Source organism: Centruroides vittatus, unplaced genomic scaffold, assembly GCF_030686945.1.
Source record: "Centruroides vittatus isolate TY-2023 unplaced genomic scaffold, ASM3068694v2 contig_439, whole genome shotgun sequence".
Lineage (NCBI taxonomy): Eukaryota > Metazoa > Arthropoda > Arachnida > Scorpiones > Buthidae > Centruroides > Centruroides vittatus.
In genome coordinates, this window is record NW_027122239.1 from 1300941 (window position 1) to 1321613 (window position 20673).

Sequence of the window (20673 nt, forward strand, 5' to 3'; positions counted from 1 at the left end):
TGGGAGGAAATGAAAGATTTTTTTGTTAAAAGTATCCCATGTCATTTTATTATATATTATTATTTTGAAGAAAAATTTTTTCCTCACTAAATTTTTTTTGAATGAAAACAATATTAGATATTTATATATTAGCTTTTAAGACAGATATTGAGAAACTTAGCATTGTGTTACAGTTTATAAGAGTTTTACTTCCAAACATATTATTTTGAACATGCAAACTTTATGTATCAGAATGAAAGTAATATATAAAATGCATATATCACACTTTATAAAATATTTTAATATTCATAGAAAATTAATCTTAAGCATTATTATACTGTCTAAAAATGAATGAGATTATATTAATCTTTGAATCTTTTATGAAATTAGATTATGAAATTAAGTATTTAATAATTTTAAATTTCAGATCCTACTGTCAAAGCAGATCTTATTGAACATCTTCCACACATCGCTGCATTTTGCCATGAACACTGCCATTACCTAGGCTCAGTAATAGATCAGCAAATTGTTCCTGTAATTGTAAACTGTTTGACTGATGTCAATAATCAGGTGACAATTTGAGTTATAAAATCGCTTCTATTTTATGTAAATAAGTTTATATATAAAATCATAATATATAAATATTATTTTGTGTGTGTAATGTAAAATCATTAAAATTAAGTTGTTTTTTAAAAGAATCATTTGATTTATCATCTGTTGATGATGCAAATAAAAAAATTTATAATTTTTAAAAAGATTTGGCATGTGTAAAAATACTTCTAAAAGAACTTGCACTTTTCTATAATATATTCAAAATCTAAAATTTCTTTAATAAGAGATAAAATTGAATCTTTTGAGAGCTATGTAAGTGATAAAAAGATAGAGCTCCTTTTTGTAAATTTCCATATCAAGTAGTAATGGATCTTATTTAAGAGAATGTAGGAACTGATATTTCATTTAAGAGAGAGAATTTTTGTTTATAGGTAAATATACTAAGTTTGCTGATTTTTTAACTTTAATTTTACAATTAAACTCATTAAAATTTTATCTAAAACAAAATTTAAGTTTGAAAATTGTTTTTATTCAGATGTCAAAAATTGAAATAACTAAGTCATGTAATTTGTTTTTGTTAAAGTAAAAATAAGGGAAAAATCAGCCAAACATAAAGGCCATATTTTATTTTTAGAATGAAATTCTTGTTTGTTTAATCTCTTATTGTTTCATAAATCAAGTACTATAAATTAAACTGTATTCTCAATTAAAAATTTAATACCTTTTTGAATTTTAAAATAACATCCAGAAAACATCTTAATTTTCTTAAAAATTTATAATTGAAAATAATTAAAACTTCCATAAAATAATGATAACAAAAACTTCCATAAAATAATGATTATCTCATTGTTTAAAGATTTTTTAAGGTTAGATTCTTTGTAGTAAAGTAATAATTAAAGTAAAAACTGACTCATGATTTGATTTTTCTTTTTTTATTATTCAGTGGACATATAATACTAACAACAAGTACTTTCTAGCAAAATGAAACTGAGCTCCACAGCACAGGTTTTTCTGTTTCAGTCTTACATAAAAACATGGTGAAGTGCTTCTAACATTCTGTCTAAAACAGTTCAAAACATGTAGATTTGAAGGAGGACAAGCATGTTCAATATCATAACTGACAATTCATGAAGAAACATTTAAAACACCCTTGTCAAATGCCTGAAACAGGGAAAAAACCTGGGAAAAAAGGATCTAAAATAAAAACTTGTTGTGGAAATCAGTGTGTAAATTGACAGTAATTGGAAACTTGATTTGACATGTATGTGACAAGCTTGCAATTGGCCCATAGACTTTACGTGGTAAACTTTGACCTTGAATATCTCAGCCTATAGAGCGAGTTTCAAAATTTTGGCTGTGTCACAACATTGGCCTTACTGAGTTGTATATATTTGCAAAAATATGTTTAATGGTCATGCATTGCTTTAAATTTTGATCATAGACAAAACATTTTCTGACTTAAGCAGCATTCTGCTTACACTCCACTTAAAAGCAAGCATTTAACAAAAAGAATTTTAAGAGAGATTTTGCCAATTTTTAATTTTTTTTTCATTTACAATATTTATTTAAGAGAGTTAATTTTTTTAAAGATTCTTTTAAAGTTCTTATATTCAAAAAAGCTCATTTTTATAGAAATCTAATTATTTTTTGATTTTTATAGCATTAGTTTTTACAATGAAAGTGTGAGAATTACAATGCATCTAAAAGCTGTTTGGCTAAAAAAATTAAACTTTGAAATGACAAAAAATTTTCACAATTATTTTTTATTACTTCTAGTCTGTGTACTAAAAATTGTTTTTGCCTTTTCATAACTTCAGTCAATAGATAAATTTTCTTTGAAAAATTTAACAATAAATAGTATGCTGTAGTCTGTATACTTTGAGAACCTACTTTTGTTCTGTTTTATTTACATTACATGTAGTGCCATTATAAAAAAAAATTTAACTAAATTCTTAACCTAAAATGATAAGAACTACTGGTTTATATTTTAACATTTTGTAATATATGTGTTTTATTTTAAAACTTTTGTTTTTGAGGATGAAAATAAATAATAGTAATAAAACATTGTATAAACTTTTTATTATTAGATTTTCATCAAAATAATCATTTTTGTAAATAATGACAGTAATATGTTTGAAGATTCCAATCACTATTTTTTCATTAAATCAGAATTGTTATACAGTTTTACTCTTCTATCACAGACAAATAATTAAAGAAATTTTGAAGATTTTAAATGTTATAGATGATAACTTTTGACAGTATGACATACAGAAATACATTTAACATTTTCAAAATAAAGAAAATAAAACATTCATCCACTGATGTGATAAAAAACACATGACAAATGTTTTAGTCCCACATAGTTTCCAAAATGATTATAGTTTATTGTCTGTTATTGTCTGTTTTTGTATATGTATAGCTTTGAAGTACATATACAAGACTCTGTTAGTAGTGTAGTTAGAGATCAGAACTGTTTCATGTTGAATTCAAACCTTGGGTTTTCACACACTGTGGTTAAATACTATTTGGTGTTTGTCTATCCCACTAGGATTACAAAATTTCTTTAACCAGAAGAGAAAATAGTTTTTCTTTTCTCAAAACTTGGTAATTGTTCCTTGCTTGGTAATTGTTCCTTGCTTGGTAATTGTTCCTTGGTAATTGTTGTAAACTTGCCTCTCTCTAAAGTGTTTATTCTGTTGAACATTAAAATTTCTGACTAGAATCATTTTTCACCTGTGATCCCCATGTTTGGCACTCCACATTTTAAGTTTAATTCTTGAATTAAATTAACAAAAAAATTCTATAAGATCACTTCTTTATCCTAACAATAGAAACTTAAAAGATACATAATTAAGAATATCTAAATTTCTTCATTAAATATTTTCTCTAATAATTAGAGATATTGCTTGCTGAACTCTTGCACAACAATTTTTTTTTCATATTATAACCAAATACATTTTGTTTCACAGTTGTTTGTTTGTTTTTTGCAGTTATGTTAAATATTTTCTGCACCATGGTATACTTTCTCTATTATACAGCACTTTAGTTACATGTAAGCACAAAATCATAAAAGAAAAACATGTTATTTTTGTACCCTACAGCACTTTTTCTTCATTTATTTGTTGTTCACTTTGAAATGGAAAATGCAAAGTGATTATTAAAAAAAGTGTAAAAACAAATTTACATATTTATTTTATGTTAGTCCATGTTGTCAGTGAATTGCCAGCAAATGAAAAAAGCATTAAATATGTCACATGCTATGCCAGTTTCAACAAATTTTCTTGTTTGACAAAGTGCTCTGCTAGTCCAACCTACTGAATTTTTGCTTTTTACATTTTGTAGTGTAAACCAATTTTGCTAAGTGAATAAAATCACTTTCCCATTTTTCATTTGCTTTCACTATTTGCTGTCAGTGTGAAACTAACCTTTTAAAATGAATCTTCGTTCTTTCATGTGACTGGAGTTTTACAGAAGTAGACAATCAGTTGCGTACTATACCAGTATGTGACAAGTCCATTGAAAAGACAAGAAACAAAATTATTACACACACAGATTCAGTTATACAATGTTAATTTTTGCCATGCCATACTTTTGTGATGACTATATTTATTCTGAAAGCAATTTGAAAGTAGTTTTCACTTGTATTTTTTTTCTAACAATATTTTTTTTCTGTTTCTTTGAAAAACAGGATTTGCTATGATTACTAGCAATTATTATACTAGAAAAATATGCATATTAATTATTACTGTTAGAAATATTCTTTATAAGTAAAATCACTGGATAATTTTACCTTATAAAAATATATATTCAAACAATTAAACTATCTTTATATTCCATTTTAAATTTTTGTTAGTCAAATCATCTGTAAGATTTAATATAAGTTTTGAAAGAATAAAACTTAATTTTCACATACATTTGCGTTGTTTTTTTAAAATCACAATCATTATAATTTATGTAATTAAGAGTGCTTATTTTAGAATTGTAATACTAATGCACTAGTAAATTATATTATAAAAAACTGTTAATTTAAAAATGATTATATATAATCAGACTTACAATCCATGTTTAAATTTATTAGTTATGATTGATTTTGTTTTTTTTACTAAATATATCTGTCCACCTGAAGGTTCCAGCAATAAACAACTTTAATAGCTTATAGAAGGTCATTTAAAATAACTAAAAACAATCAAACTAAAACTACAAAATTGAAAATCTTATATATAGAATGTGTCATATAAGAAGAAATGTTTTTACAATTTCAGATGTAAGAAATTTATAAAATTGCATTTTATCTTATACATTGAATATATGATGATCTAGGTTGTACTTTTAGTGGTCATAGTTTAACATGAATGAAAATATTAGCTGTGCTATTAAAGCTGTTCATTGCTGGAAGTTTCAAGTATGCGAACATAGTTTATAACAAATTTCAGTTTTGATGCTTACTAGTTCTCATCTATTTACTAATGTGAATAAGGTATTGATTCAGTGTGACTAAATAAAAGAGCGTAAATAGTTACTACTTATATATTTTAATTATTGGGGAAAAATTTGGTTAGTTTTATAGATGTATTGTATTCATGAAAAATGGAAAACGTTTGAAAGCTATCCACTGAATTTTTGTATTTTCTGATTAGAAATTTCTTATAATATACTATTTATAAAGAACATATTTACATATGGAATTTTAATGTAAATAAATTTGATAACAATGATTTTTATAACATTTTTTGCTTATACACTTTGAATAGCTATAATTTTAGTTATTCATCTAGAATAAATAAATTTTTTAAAGATCTATCTTAATGAATGTTGTTTTTTGTTCTCCTAGGTTCGAAAAGCAAGCCAGACTTCATTATTGATGATTTTAAAGCAAGGCTTGATAAATCAAGGTACTAAATAGAAGGATAAATTAGTAAAGTGAAATTAAACGTTTATTTTATTCAGTAATAAAAAAAGTCATAACACTATAAAGATAACAAATTAAAAAATGCATATGTTCATAATTCCAAATTTTGTTAATCTAGATATTTTCCATTTTGTTTCCACAACCAAATTTCAATCTATCCTGAACTTTTTAAAATTCTGTTATTAGAAATTAAGATTTTTAAATTTTAATATTTATTGAGACATTTTGCTATTTTGTATTAAGTATTTTAATGCTTAATTTAATAATTTAAAGTTTTCAGATGAGAAATTTAAAGTGAATTAATTTGAAATACATAATTATTTTTCTATTGTATACTGTATTGCAAATAAATGATTATGTATTTTGTTAAATTGATTGAAGTCATTGGTAGAAAACTAAAAGATAAATTAACTTTATTTTAAAATAAAGTTAATAGATCCAGCTGAAATACAGATATTAATTTTAAGTTTTTGCAAATATTTAAAATTTTATATTTAATTATAATTTTGTTTAATTCTTTTTGTAAGTCAAATATACATACATATAATTTATCCAGATGTAAAAGAATGCACTATATGCACATGATGGAAACATTAATTTCACTGTGATGCAGTAAAATAAATTACTTCATTTAAAAGGGGCTGTATAAACCTGTAGTATTGTAAGTGTTCATGATCCAGGCCAGCCTTGTTATAAAGTTAGTTTTGGTGTATCTTCATGCATGTCTACATACTGTAAAAAAAGCATATGTGAGGCATTGAGGTAATGTGGATTGCAGCATCCACAAATACATCAATGAACCTTGCACTAATCTTATTGGAAATGGGTTTCAGTGGATTTGCCCAAATCTTTGATATTTTTTGCAATTTTAGCAGTCCTGATGATTTCCATAGACAGCTCAAAAACTGTTTTTGTTTGTTTTTTGATTATCGAGCAGGAACAGCATAATTTGCATGTACTGTACATTCACGGATTGTGAAGCCTTTCAAAAACTTTTTAAGATTTTTCTGATATTAAGAAGTAAAACTAGTTTAACTATTAACTTGGCAATAAGTTTTATCAGAAAGAGATTAGTTGATTATTTTTATATATTTTATCATTCTTTAATTACTATAATGGAATGAAAAACTACTTACAATAGCAACAAATTAAAATAAATTGCATTTTTAAGATAATTAAGAAATGCAGGTTATAATGTGTAAGTATAAAATTATTAAGAACATAATCAGAATTTATCACATTTTATAAATGAAATAACATTTATTTTTTTATTTTCATTACTTTTAGGGTTTTAAAAACTTTATTCTTAAAAATTAGCTTTTTAAATTAAATAAGATTTGCAAGCATTTTACTTGGCATAAATTTTTCAATATTTTGAATTAATAAAGCAAAAATTATTTTATAAGGCACTTGTATAATTATCTATATTTTTGCATAAAATATGAATCTCCATTTAAGGCATGTACTTTAGGAATACAATTTCAATACTTTGTTTTCTATGTATATGTTGTTTTCTTTTCATAGAAATTGAATAAACAGAAACCATTCTGTATTAATTCAAAACTTTAATTGTAAAAACATCTTAAATATAATAGTTACGGTTTTTCTTAAACTAACTATAATTTGAGTTTTTTAATAAATTGACCTAAACACCTTTTTTTGTAAAATAACTGAATTTTAAGAAATTAGGTATTAAACTTAAATCTGATTGGTCTCAATTTTGATTTTTTCCAATTTTGGTTGTTTTCTATTTATTCTAATGTTTTAGTAATTCTCTGTAATGATGTTAAATTATTTTATACATTTTACATAAGACTTGCTTATTTTTTCCATGCATGTGATGTTATTTACATTAAATTAAATTTAAATAGTTTAAAATAGTTTGAACACAGTATTTAAAACTTACAATGGAATTAAACTATTTTGTAATAGATGTTCCAAATTTATCAAAGATGTAACAAACTTCTTGTATGCTATATTTTTATGCATTTACATACAACTGTTTTTTAAAAATGTTTTAATTATTTGATATACAGCTAAACATTAGTTTAAAATTAATAACAAATTTAAAGTTAACTTATCGTATTTTACGGACTATAAGACGCACCTGAATTTTGGAGGCAATTTTTCGAAGAAAAAGTGCGTCTTATAGTCCGTAAAATACGGTAATTCTGTAGAATACTATTTTTTTTTTTTTAGTAAAGCAAACTTGTAAGCAAAAAAAAAACAATTTTTTTGGTTTGTTTTTTGATAATTTGAATTTTTATAATAAAATTTTGTATTTAATGAAATCACTAAACAAACTGTGTATGCAAGTGCTTGCATATATACATAATGTATGTATGTATGCATGTACACACACACTTACTTATCCAGGTCTATTGTTAAACATCAGTTCAAGATCTCAGATAAAAGGCCTCCAATAAAGTTGATTTGTTCGTTTTTGTTTTTTGGTCAAAATTAATTCTTTATATAGTAAAATTACTATAATAAATATTAGCAAAGAATGCTCATTGTTGTCTGGAAACTAAGGAAGGTTGTCAAGTTGTCCTCATTGGCTAGTGTATGTTTCTTGTAGGGTGGCAAAGAGTAACTATACAAAATCTTGTGCAATGTGTGGAGGATGAAATCAGGAGAGAAGAGTGAGGGTCTGAGATTTAAAGTAGTGATATATATATATATATATAATTTTTTTTTGTTTTTTTTTTTAAGGTAGCTTATGTACTATACATTGGAAAGTAATAAGCTTTTCAATGATCCCTTGACATGAATGTATGTCATGACAGTTGAAACTTTCTTTTAGACATTTTATCATTGATAAGAGTTGCACATGTATACACCTGAAAAGTAACTGAAAGAACTCATGTTATCAGATATCTATCTACATACATTAAGACTAATTCTTATTTTTAAATAATTGTATAGTGGGATTAATACTAAAACAATGAATGCAAATTTAGTTTCATATAAGGGAAGTAAATTTGCTTTTTATGTTTGTATCTGATTACATGACTATTATTATAAGAAACGAATGACAAAGACAATATAAACAAAGCATATACACAACTACCTGAACTACATGAGTCAAAACTGAAAATATAAGATAATAAGTTTAAGAGGGGTGACAAAGGGAATGGACTTTGATCAGAGCAGACAAATGACAATGCAAGACAAATTCTGTGGTAAAAATATTATTCTCATGTATTTTTGTTTCTTAATATGAAAATAGTACATAGCCTATGTTCATCTGAAAGGAATAAGCTTTCCAATAACAAAGAATTTTTAAAAACATTGGTTTAGCAGATTCTGAGAATACCTCTACTGCTTAGCATACATTCTTGCTTTTATATATTAACATAGGTTAGGGTAATTCACAAGTATTTGGGAGCCCAAGTACATAAGTGAAGGAAGCTCTATTTTTTGTTTATTTTAAATGATAGTTTAAACTCTGAGCCTAGTGTCTCAGGCTCAAAAACTGAGAGAGCACATTCACACGAGAAACTTATTATCACTAAAAAAAATCACTAGTTGCTAATTTTTGTGGTTATGTATGCAATTAATCATATGAGCTACAAATTTCAGCTGCAACTAAGAAATACCAGAGACTTTTTGGTATGTAAATGGGTTTTATAGAGCATGCATGTATTTAATTTTTTGTACACCTTCCTGAAAAGAGTTCAAAGGCAATATTGGGTTCATCATTCATTGGCTGGCAACTATTAAAGGGGTAGTTTTCAGAAAATGTATCAGATTTTAAGAAATGAGAAGAAAAAAAAGTTTTTCCCAAATCATGTGATTGTGGCACATGAACACACCTCATTTGAGGAGGAATATAAAGTGCATGTAGAAGTTGAAAACAAAAATTGTCCATATGTCCTGGATATGTATAATAGTGTTTTCAATTGGTTGTGACAGTCTAGTCGCAAGTGACAGCAACTAGAATGGAACATGTTGCTTGTTTGCTTTTTTTTTCCCCTCACAGCTACTAAAGTTGCTCATATGGTTGGCTCTATTGAAGTGCTACTGTTCTAATTTTAACTCCTTTTTATTTAGCTGTGGCAAATTGACTAAAAGTAATTCCTGTGAACCTGCCCTAAGCATGGTCCAAATCCATCTGTTTACATGTGCACGTGTATTGAAGTTTCAAAACTTGTCAAAAACATAAAATTGATTTGAACTGTATAAATAACTAATTTAATTTAAACTTTTAAAAAGTTTTGCATTTAATTCTATTTGTTTTATCTGTAATAAGATTTTTTTATTCATATTTTAAAATACCTATATTCTCACTTTTTAGAGAAGCTGAATGAATGGATATGCCCGTTAATTGCACAGTTAACAGAAGTACAAAACATGGAAGAATTAAGAAGTGAAGCAGTGGCTGTAAGTTAACACACTAATAAATTTTGAAGTTTACATAGCATAAATGCCTTGGAATGATATAACTGGTATTAGTTCTGTGAAAGACATGGGTAGTGAGATGTGATTTTTAAAATCATCTCACTACCTTGTCTTTGACGGAAAGAATACATTTTTGCATTTTAAATTTGCTAAATGTGTAAATGTTATCTGCTGCTTTTGGAATTTGTATGATTTTTTTTTAATTTTTATTTTATAATCTTATTTAAATATTAATTTTTTTTCTTTTTTCCTTTTGAATTTTATTTCATGGGTCTGGTATAGCCATCAAAGAGACTGTGAAATGTGTAATTTTAAAAGAACATATCACAGCCACCTTTGATGAGCTGGACAAGATCTTATTTCTACAACTACAAAGTATCAAAGTAGCTTTGATTTATATTTTAATATTCAAGCATGCAGAGTACAGAAAATTTGTATGCATCTCTTGGCCGTCAAATTGACTGTGGTCTGTTTTTATTTAATCATATCACAGCCATCTTGACGAGTACTGAGATGTCAGGAAATCAGCACTTTCTCATATTTTTAGTTTGTTCAATCTGTAAGAAGTAAGCTTCCTTACTAGGGTTTTTTAAAACTATTGTATAATTTTTTAAGGTAGATAGTGTGTCATTGAGTTTTTTTATCTCCATTATTTAACACCTTTTTGTTAAAAAGAAAAATACTTTTATTCATTTTGACATTTTGGTACTTAAAAAAATTTTTTTTTAGTATTCTTAATTTTAAAAATATAGGAAGGTTAAAATGTAGAAAAGTGTTTTGATAAATTTAATTTATTAAAAATTAATTTTATAATTGATTGAATATTTTATAAGGAGATCATTATTAAATCTTTAATTCAGTAGATTTTTTTTTTCTAAAAGATCTCTCTTCCTTAGTCATTTTACATATTTAAACATTTTATGGTGTACAATATTGCATATTTAAACATCATTAACATTGTGGTTTTATCCTTTTATGATGATATTTTGATTTGAATAAAGATATTTTATATGAAAATAAACTTTATTAAACTAACAAGGGGATCACAGCCATTTGTAATCTCTGATTGTGATGAAATTTTGTGGCTGTGTCGTATTTATTTATACTTAAATTCTGCCAAAGCTGTGTGACCCACTATTCAGACTTTTTCAAGAAAGTCATGACAAGTTTTCTGCAATCATTAAATTCCAATACAGAAGACTGACTTTACAAACTCACAGCATGGCATAATTAGTTTAGGCATCTCATGGGGGGCTTTCTTTTCTAGTTCAAACCTTGTATGTGAGGTTTTTTAAAATAAATTAATTATTTCTGGCACATACAAAGAAAATTAGTATTTCTCACTTTTTATAAACTTAAGAACAGTTAATTTAAAAAAAAAACAAAATCTTAATAAAAAATGAAGTTTAATGCTACACAAAGTTCACTCTGTTAAAACTAAATATATTGCAGCATATATTAATAATGAAAAGTATAGAGAAGTTTTATACCAGATGTAAAATTATATAATTTTAAAAAGCTAACACATAAAACTATATAATATATATTCAAACTATTTTAAATGTATTTAATAAGTAGTGTTGTGTGTTCTTTTTTCCCCCCCAATAACAAAGAAAATATTGTATGCAACGTTACTCACAAAGTGGCTGTTATATGTAAATTTAAATCATATCACAGCCAGCTTTGATGAGCAATGAAGTATATATTTTCAACTTCAAGCACTAGTGGAGTCAGTAAAACCTAGAATCTTGTATTGTACATTCAAATATTTCAAATGTTTAAGGGAGAAAGCTAGTTTTTAATAAATTTAATGATAATAATTCTCTGAACTTAGCAATTTAGTCTTTAAATTAAATTAGGATAATTGACTTTCTTAAAACTTGTATTCATATTATACTCTACACTATGATTGTAAATACACAAATAAAAAAACCTGCATGTATGTAAAATAAATTGCTATAAGGCTTAATTTACTGAATATTCTATATTTAAATTTTTTACTTTAAACCATTCATAAACTGTTTTCTTTTAATCTTTTTTGTAATTTTTTTGAAGAATAACATTTTCTAGGATAATTTGAGAACTTGAAGCTAAAATTAAGATTCACAAATTTATGACTTAATCAATTGGGGCTGTCCTTAAATGATGATTACACTTGAAGGGATGGAGGAGGCTATGACAAGTCCGACAAAGTTGGAGGGAGGGGTAGAGCTTCAGTGGGCATCTGTTTACTTCATGAAATTTTATATGGTTTATGCATTTTATTATATATATACAGGGTTTTTTTTTAAACTGACGGTATTCAGAGACATCTGTAGAGCAATCAAACAGCTGGACTGTCGCCAAATTTGGGAGAGTGACTAAGGATGACATGGGAAAGAGATTCCATGAAGAAAAAAGTAGTACCCAAATTTGCCAGTAGGGGTGGATTTTGCACTGTTGTAGCAAAGCAACTAGGAATTTGCAGCTGAATTAACAAACACACGAATGAATAATCAGACAGAGGTTTCAGTGTAATAACGAAAGTTTAATTAATCAATAAATAACCTTCTCCCTTCTTCAATGTAACCACCGTCCTGCTGGACAACACATTGCATCTTGAACACTTTGTTCTCTACGGCCGAACATAACATGTCCACAGGAATGTTCATCACAGTTTGAGAAATGTCGTCCTTCAAGGTCATCAAGTTCAGGACACCACCATGATAGACCCTGGACTTTAAGTAACCCCACAGGAGAAAGTCACATGGGGTTATATCTGGGGAGCGAGGCAGCCATGCAAGTGGAAAAAAGCGACTGATGTGCCAGCACTTCACTGAAGAAAGGGTCAACACATTCCGCACCTTGAGACCAATGTGTGGTGATGCTCCATCCTGCATAAAGACTGTCTCATTCAGGCATTGTCTTTGCTGAAGTTGAGGAATGACAAAACTAGTCCGCATATTGCGATACCATTCATTAGTAACAGTACAGGTCTGTTCAAGTGATGTTCTCAAAAAAGAATGGTTCAATGATGAAATCTGCTGTAAAGCCACACCAAATAGTGAGTTTCGGTGAATGTAATGGGATTTGCATAACCTCCTGGGAGTGTTCTGATGCCCAAATGCAACAATTTAGTGTGTTCATATCCCCATTTAGGTAAAAATGGGCCTCATCTCCCCAGATAATTATCCACGGCTAAGCATCACCCACCTCCATCCTGGCAAGAAATATCAGAGCAAATGTCAACAGTGTAGCATAGTTGTTTGGTTTTAATTCTTGCAGGTGCTTATCTTGTACAGTAGAACTTGAGAACATTTTGCAGAACTTGCCATACTGTCAAAGGCGTCACTTCCAATTGTCATGCTACCGCCAGCAACAGTCCCCTGTGAACCTTCAAAAAGTGCAGTCGCAACCTCACTGTTTGTGCAGACATTGGTTTTTGCCCTCTACCAGGCCAAACTGCTGAGGATCCCGTCTCTCCAAATTTCTTTATGAAGTCTTTCAATGCATTAATTGATAGAGGACTTATGCTCAGGTTGTTATGGCTTCTAAACACAAAAAGAGCACATGGTGCACTTGACTGGTTAAGATAATAAAATTTCACAAGCAACACATGTTGAGGTAACGAAAGATGCATGTTGAACTCTGCTGATGTCTGGAATGTGCTTTGGCCTTTTGTCCTTGTCTTTTAAGCTTAAATTAGATGGTGCTGCTGTCGACCATGTCATTGTGAATTTGGATTTTGAGGTTTTACCAGCGTGTTATGCAAATTCTTAGATGTTTCGCTACAACAGCGCCAAATCCACACCTACCGGTGAATTTGGGTACTACTATTTTTCCCATGTTGTCCTCAGTCACTCTCCCAAATTTGGCAACAGTCCAGCTGTTAGATTATATATAGCCATTTCTAGCCCGATAGCATTCAGTGATTGGTATCTAGCATTTTATTACATTTATTTCAAAGTTTCTTGTATGTTTCATTTTTACTTATGGTATCTATCATTTACAAGAATGTGTATAAAATTTGGCACCATAAATAACTTTGTTTTGGTTGTTTATAAATGAATAAGTTAAAAAAATTCTCTCCTTCAGTACCTTAAGCTTTATATTTTAGCTAGTTAAGCTTTTCAGATGATAGATTAATTTTGATTAAATTACGGAGGTCATAAAAGGTGATTAATTTTTACAACTGAATTTCTATCTTGTCCATGGCAGCTGATCTCATTACAAATCATGCTTATGTGTAACAGGCATATTTTTCCATATAGCCTGCAACATACTGATCTTGCATTAATAGGGGGGGGTTTCATATAGGCTTAAAGGCTAAAAATATTTTTTGTTTTAGTGAAATTCTGTATAGTTATTCCCAAAAATTGTTTCACCTTCTGTATGTATCTTGAATAAAGAAATCAGCTTACTACAAATTTTTACCTAAAATCAGTTCTGGAATATGTTTTTAATCATTGGAATATAAATATCACCTTATATGTATAACACCTAATATATTAATAAAAATGTCTTTTATATTGATGCTTGGATATGACTTTTGATAATTAACTATTCAGTTTTCTGTGAAACAGAATTTAAATTAATGAAAGAATAGATAGGATACTTTTATATACACAATTAGGGTGTGACTTTTAACTACTATTAGTACAAAACAAACTTTTAAACTTTCATGTATAACTAAAATTTATTAGCATGCAGTGTTTACAGAAAAAAAAAATTACAAAACAACATGAACTGAAGATGGCTATAGGATAGCTGAAAACAACATTAATTTCAGAATTTAAACTTAAATTATTCTTCATTAAATTAAGATCAGATTGGTGGAAAAATAAAAAGCTGGGTCCGTACTTTCTTTATCATACCGTGAAATTTCAGCCTAAACCAATATTTTCCAAAACTTAGGTCAACTTGTCCCTTCTCTTAAGTCTCTATGAGCCATTCAGACCAAATCGATCAACTCCATTTGTAAATCCTTAATATAATCATTAAAATTAGTTACACAAAAAATGTAAAAATAATATATATCATTACTGTAAAGCTATGCTTTAATATAATGGTATATAAAAATACATTCTACAATGTTTATTTGAATTTAGATTTTAAAAAGAATTTTAAAAAATAATTTATATTATCAATTTTTATACTTTTTGCTTTTATGGAGTTAATGGAGTTGGCAAGTGAGTGACTGATATATGCTAAATATTTGAGAGGTTTTAGTGAATTTACTATTCAAATTGATTTAAAGCTGGGTTGTTGTTTTGTATAGTTTGCATAAGATTTTAAATCTATGGTAAAGCTTTTTGTCTTAAAGTTTTTCTTTATATACAATAACAATGTGATTATATTTAAAGGTCAATCATGCCGCAGGTAATAGGTTGATACACTATCTTTTATTGTAAGATATCAGTATCAACCTATGACATGTGGTTTGATTGATTGACCTTTAAATATAACCAAATTATTTAAAATTCCTTCATATACAATAACAATTTTCATAAAATCTTACAATTATCAAAAATCTAGCTCTCATAAATTAAATCTTCTATTAATAATAACAAGGCATTAATCAATATAAAGTTTACAAATGTTATATAGGCCTTGCATGTAAGTGAGAAAACTGTTACTGGCACTTTTGACCTACACCTAAGATCATCTTCAGGTAGCATTTTTTAGCTAGCTCTCATATAATAATAAGATTTTCTAATTACAGTATAACTATTGTAGCATTATTTCAATAAGTAAGATCACATGTTAACAATAATGAGGTACAAAAACTAATGTTTTTCCACTGGAATCAGTAAATAGCTAGAGTGTAAATTTAGTAGTAATAGTAGTAGTATTTGTCAGCCAGATACACTATCAAATACTATTGAAATTTCTGTGCCTGAAATTTTAAGTTGTTAAATTAGTTACTATTAGAGTAAAAGGTATGCAGATGATCTAAGTGACAGCTCCCATGAAATCTATTTTTCATTTCTTTTTGAAAAGATGAATTTGACAGAATTGAGCATCCTGAAATAATGGATAGTGAGAACTTTTTATTGATCCTGCATATGTGCATTTGTTCTTTAGATACTGTGTTGATATATTGTATCTACATGTTTCATTTAAAACACATGCTATGTTTTAGTGACTAACCATTAATGTTTAAATGTTCTCAAAAATTTGTTGTCCTTTAAGATGAAAATATACTTCTTAAAAAGAACTTTATATTATTATAAAATAATTAAAAGTAATGTACACATCTTGGATATTCTTTTTGGCCTAAACATGAAAGATAACATCTCTTTAAATGACCCCCATTTTCCTCTTCACAAAGGTGAGCTCTTGCAAAGTGACTGTTTATCATTCAAATCTCTTGACAAATATTGTCCATCGGCTAAGAAAGAGTTCAGGGTTTATTAATAAACACTCGCTGTTTCAAATATCCCCATGAAAAGAAATTGAGCAGAAATCACAATGTATGCTCTCTTAGTAAGAACAATGGAGTGCTGATCAAAGTAAAACTCAATAAGTTTTACACATTGTTCTGTTGTTAATTTACCCATAATTTATTTCTGAATTCTGTATTTTAAAAATCTGAATATATATATATATATGGCCCACCCTGTATTACTAACATTCTTTCTTATGACTATGGTTGTAGATTTGGAACACTTGTGCATTTTTAATTTTTTTTTTTTTACATATTACAAAGATATGTTCAAACTAGTAAATATCCTGGTGGATCACGTTATATTTTCCAGCAGTTTAATATTCATTTTATATTCATACAAAGTAAAGATGTTCTTTTGTCATCAAAACTTTTTGTTGCTCTGATTTAAACAAGATTTTGTTATCGGAGATCTTTTAATGGAATTTTATGAACTGTTACCACAGTTATGAAGCATTGAGATACAGTGTAATTACTTTGAATTTTTATTTTTAAATTAAATCATTATTTGGATCTCTCATGGCGATTAATATCAGGTTTAATCCTTAATCTAGTATAATTCTGTTTTAAAGAGTGGAGATGCATTTTAATTTTACTATTTAAAATTGAGTTCTCCAATGTACTGATGTTTTGTTTGAGTTGTATTTATTTTAGCTAGCAGTTCAAAATTGACAGATTAAGACTGACTGATAAGAGAACATCAATTTGACATCCTGTTTACATTTTAGTACACCCTTCCTAATGCACAGTAATATAGCTCTGCCAATGTGCAGTAGTTTGAGAAATCATTGTTTAAACTTTTCTGTATGTTATGTAGTTCTATAAACAAATCATAATGAGTTGGAATGGACCAGCGAGTAAAGCATCAGGTTGAGAGACTCAATGTCACAGCTTCATTTGGATTTTTTCACAATTTATTCTCAAGTATACAATTCAATAAATTATAAAATATATATTTGGCCCAAAACAGTAGGTTTTTTTTAATTATTGAAATCACTTGCATATCTTTAAATATCTTCAGGACAAATATTGATTTTCTATTTGCTGTTGTTGGTTTCATAAAGAATCTAAGAACATCTTTGACATAGAGTAAAAGAAACAAATGACAACTGTCACAGTACAGTTTAGAAGCAGGCATAACATTGTCTTGGGCAGAAGCTAGACTCTAAGCATAGTTTTGTCATATACTATTTTTAAGACTACATAAATAATTGAAATCTTTAAACAGGGATGCAAAGGTTGATGTATTAACTATAAAAATAAACTAAACCTTCCATAAGCCTGGCAAGCTTTGCTTTTTTAATTTGTTTACAAGTCTGCAGATCATTTAATCAGCCTCAAACAAGCTCTTAAAACTCAACTTCAAACTGAATATCAATGTGTTAATTTTCACACCTTTTCGGATGTTGTCATTATTTGAACATTAGTTTTGTTTGGGAAATTGCATGGCTAAAAATGAAAAAAATTTAAAGGCTTTAACATCTTTTGAATGCAACAGATTTTTCTAAATGATCTATTTATACCTGATGAGGACCACTAAATGGTTGAAAAGGTTTGTTTGAACTAGTAAACCACATTAAAGGACAGTTCTTTAATCTCTCCAGTTTTTAACCATGGAAATTTTTCTATTGCAAACATTTGAGGATACTATGGAAATTGGGATCTAATTATTTTTCAAATTGATTATTTTTATCATAAATCTTAAATTTTGGCACAATCTTTTACATTAAAGTTTTATAGTTCTTGGAATTTGTCTATTCAAATTCATTCTGTAGATGATATTCTGTCTTTTTGGTATGTAAACAGATTAATTGATGTTATGTCTTAGTTTGGTTTTATGTACAATCTTTTGAACTAAAGGAATTGATAGACTGACCATATAGAAATTTTACTATTTAGAGTCTATTCAAATTCATTTATTGAAATAATTAAAATGTTCTTGTAACATTTCTAATAAGAATGGCAGTTTTCTTACATTTTATTAACATGTTCTCTGAAGACAAGTCTCTCAAACTTTGCAAGTATTTATGTAAGCCAGTTGTGAAAAAAATGATCTGATCATTTTCCCCCCTTATTCATATCACAAAGGTCTTATTTTCTTCTGTTTCTTCTGTGAAACTTAGAACAGAAAAGAGAGAAGTTTGAGATGTTTTTTTAATAGATTTTTTAAATAATCTTCAATGTTTACAATGTTTGTCATATTTTTCTTTTATATATATAATACTTACTGATCTAAGTTTGATCTTTTTTCTTTAATTTAGACATATAGGAAATTTTGAAGAGTTGTCTTCAAGCAATGTGTTCAATAAGCAAATAGTTTTGTTATTTAAGAAATGCTCATGCTTAACTCAAACTAGTTAATTTTTATTTTTATTGATTCTTGTTCTAATATCAATCTGTTATTGTAAAGCATGCTTCCTAGATATTAAAATTCATTGATTTCACTCCTAGATAAATATATTTTTAGAAATATTGCTAAACTATTGCTCAAAAATACTCTGAACGAAAAATTTTAAAACCTTCAATACCTAACCTCAGTTTTTGTGTTAATTCTGTGCTAATAAAGTTTGCAGATGATACTGAATTAAGTAATTTTTATCATTACTGTCTGTCACTGTTGTTATATTGTAGTTTTTCAGTTAATCTATCCCAGTGGTTTCCAATCTTTTTTGACTTTCATACCCCTTGGTAGCTCATTTTTTCAAAATTTGTTTCTCATTTTATATTTTCACTAAGTTTTATTTCGTGTGTTTGTCAAACAATTCAATTTACAGTACAATGCTGTATAATTATACAGCATTGTACAAAATTACATGTAAAAAAGTTTTTTTAAATGGGAAAGAATTGGAGGAAGGACATAAATAATATAGTTATGCTTAGTTTTAAATAAAAATATAGAGTACAGTGATGTTGGCCAAGGCCTCAATGCAGAATTTGAATATTCTTACAGTACATCCACCATTTATTAATTTTTTTTTTCTGTGTACTCCTGGTTGGGAATCTGATCTATCCTAACAAAATGTGTAGATAAAGAAGAGTTTGTGATTTCTTTTACTTCAATGGTTCAGAATTCAAGTGCAACAATTTAATTAGCTTATATCATTAGAATTTGAAGAAAGGATGAATTGATTCTCACTACAATACTAGTTTTTGTTTTCATTTCATGACTAATTTTTCCACTATTTTTTCATACAATTGGGTCTCCATATTTGCAAGAACTGTTTGAAGATTTGTTTTGCAGTAACAATTTAAAAAAATATAGCATAGTAAAAATTTTACTGCTGCTTGGTTCATTCTTAATGAGCATCATATGATCCAAGTAAAACAAATTGTTCATTTTTTAAATATGGATATTATAAAATTCAGAAGAAAAGTGGAGATAGCTGTGTTTCCTCTCATCAAAGTGGCTCTGATGTGTTTTATTAATATTCATATCACAGCCAGCTTTGATGAGCGAAAACATTGGCAGTTGTCAACTTTTTAAAATAAAAATGAATGTTAAAAGTAATCCATTTTTAATTTAAATTCAGAATTTTCTCATGCAGTTTAAGGATTAATTGCATATTTTCTGGTTTTTCACTGCAAAAAATTGTGATTTTAATTTGATCTTTGTTCATATTTGTAGTTATGGTTCTGGTTGATATTGATTTTACTGGTTTTGATTTGTATACAAAAATTAGAAATACATCCATACCACCCAGTACCTTGATCTAGTCCAGCAACTGATTATTTCTCTGAAAACAAATGTTTTCAATTTTCTGAGATCATATTTTGTAATAGTAATTATTCATTAAATACAAAATAGCTTATTCCAATATTTTAAAATCAGTTTCCATATGAACATAATAAACAGCATAAAACAACCATTCAAAAATACTAAATGTTTTTTAAAAGCCAGAAATCTTTTGTATTTTTATCACTAATTGGTTTGATTTTTATCACATAAATTATATATACAGTCAACTCTACATAAGTCAACACCCCAAGGGGAAGTGGAAATGTGTCGAGTTATCCGATGTGATGACTAAAGCAAAGTTGGAAAAAAAACCACAAAACTACAATTAATAAAATACAGTACACTCAAACCTGTTTTTGTGCGGTCTTTTTTCGTGCGATTTTTTAATATGTGCAACATGTTTTGTGCAATTATTTTTGTGCAGTATACCAATTTGATTTAAATTCATATACCGCGCACAAAAAATCACACAAAACAAATCGCACAAATAAAAAATCGCACAAAAAAAAGACCGCACAAAAACAGGTTTGAGTGTAGTGTGTTATACAGTAGTATATGCTTACAATACATTGTGTCCTCCATTTACAATTACTCTGTAGATGAAAAACTGAAAAATTTGTTTAGTGTTGTTTGTTTTGAGCACTTAACTGTCTCGATTTTCTTTTTCAACAA

The 20673-nt window shown here is 27.6% G+C and overlaps 1 protein-coding gene across 5 annotated transcripts in view; it reads left to right on the forward strand.

Moving 5' to 3' along the window:
• Positions 1–20673, forward strand: part of LOC136977011 (serine/threonine-protein phosphatase 4 regulatory subunit 1-like) — a 425271-nt gene that overhangs the window by 149578 nt on the left and 255020 nt on the right. For all 5 annotated transcript variants that reach the window (XR_010881016.1, XM_067272424.1, XM_067272423.1 and 2 more), the window contains 3 exons: positions 407–549; positions 5363–5423; positions 9738–9823. Coding sequence is in view for 4 of the 5 variants with exons in the window: in XM_067272424.1 (XP_067128525.1) it covers positions 407–549; positions 5363–5423; positions 9738–9823 (290 nt within the window). In the remaining variant the exon portion in view is untranslated. The remainder of the gene's footprint in view (positions 1–406; positions 550–5362; positions 5424–9737; positions 9824–20673) is intronic.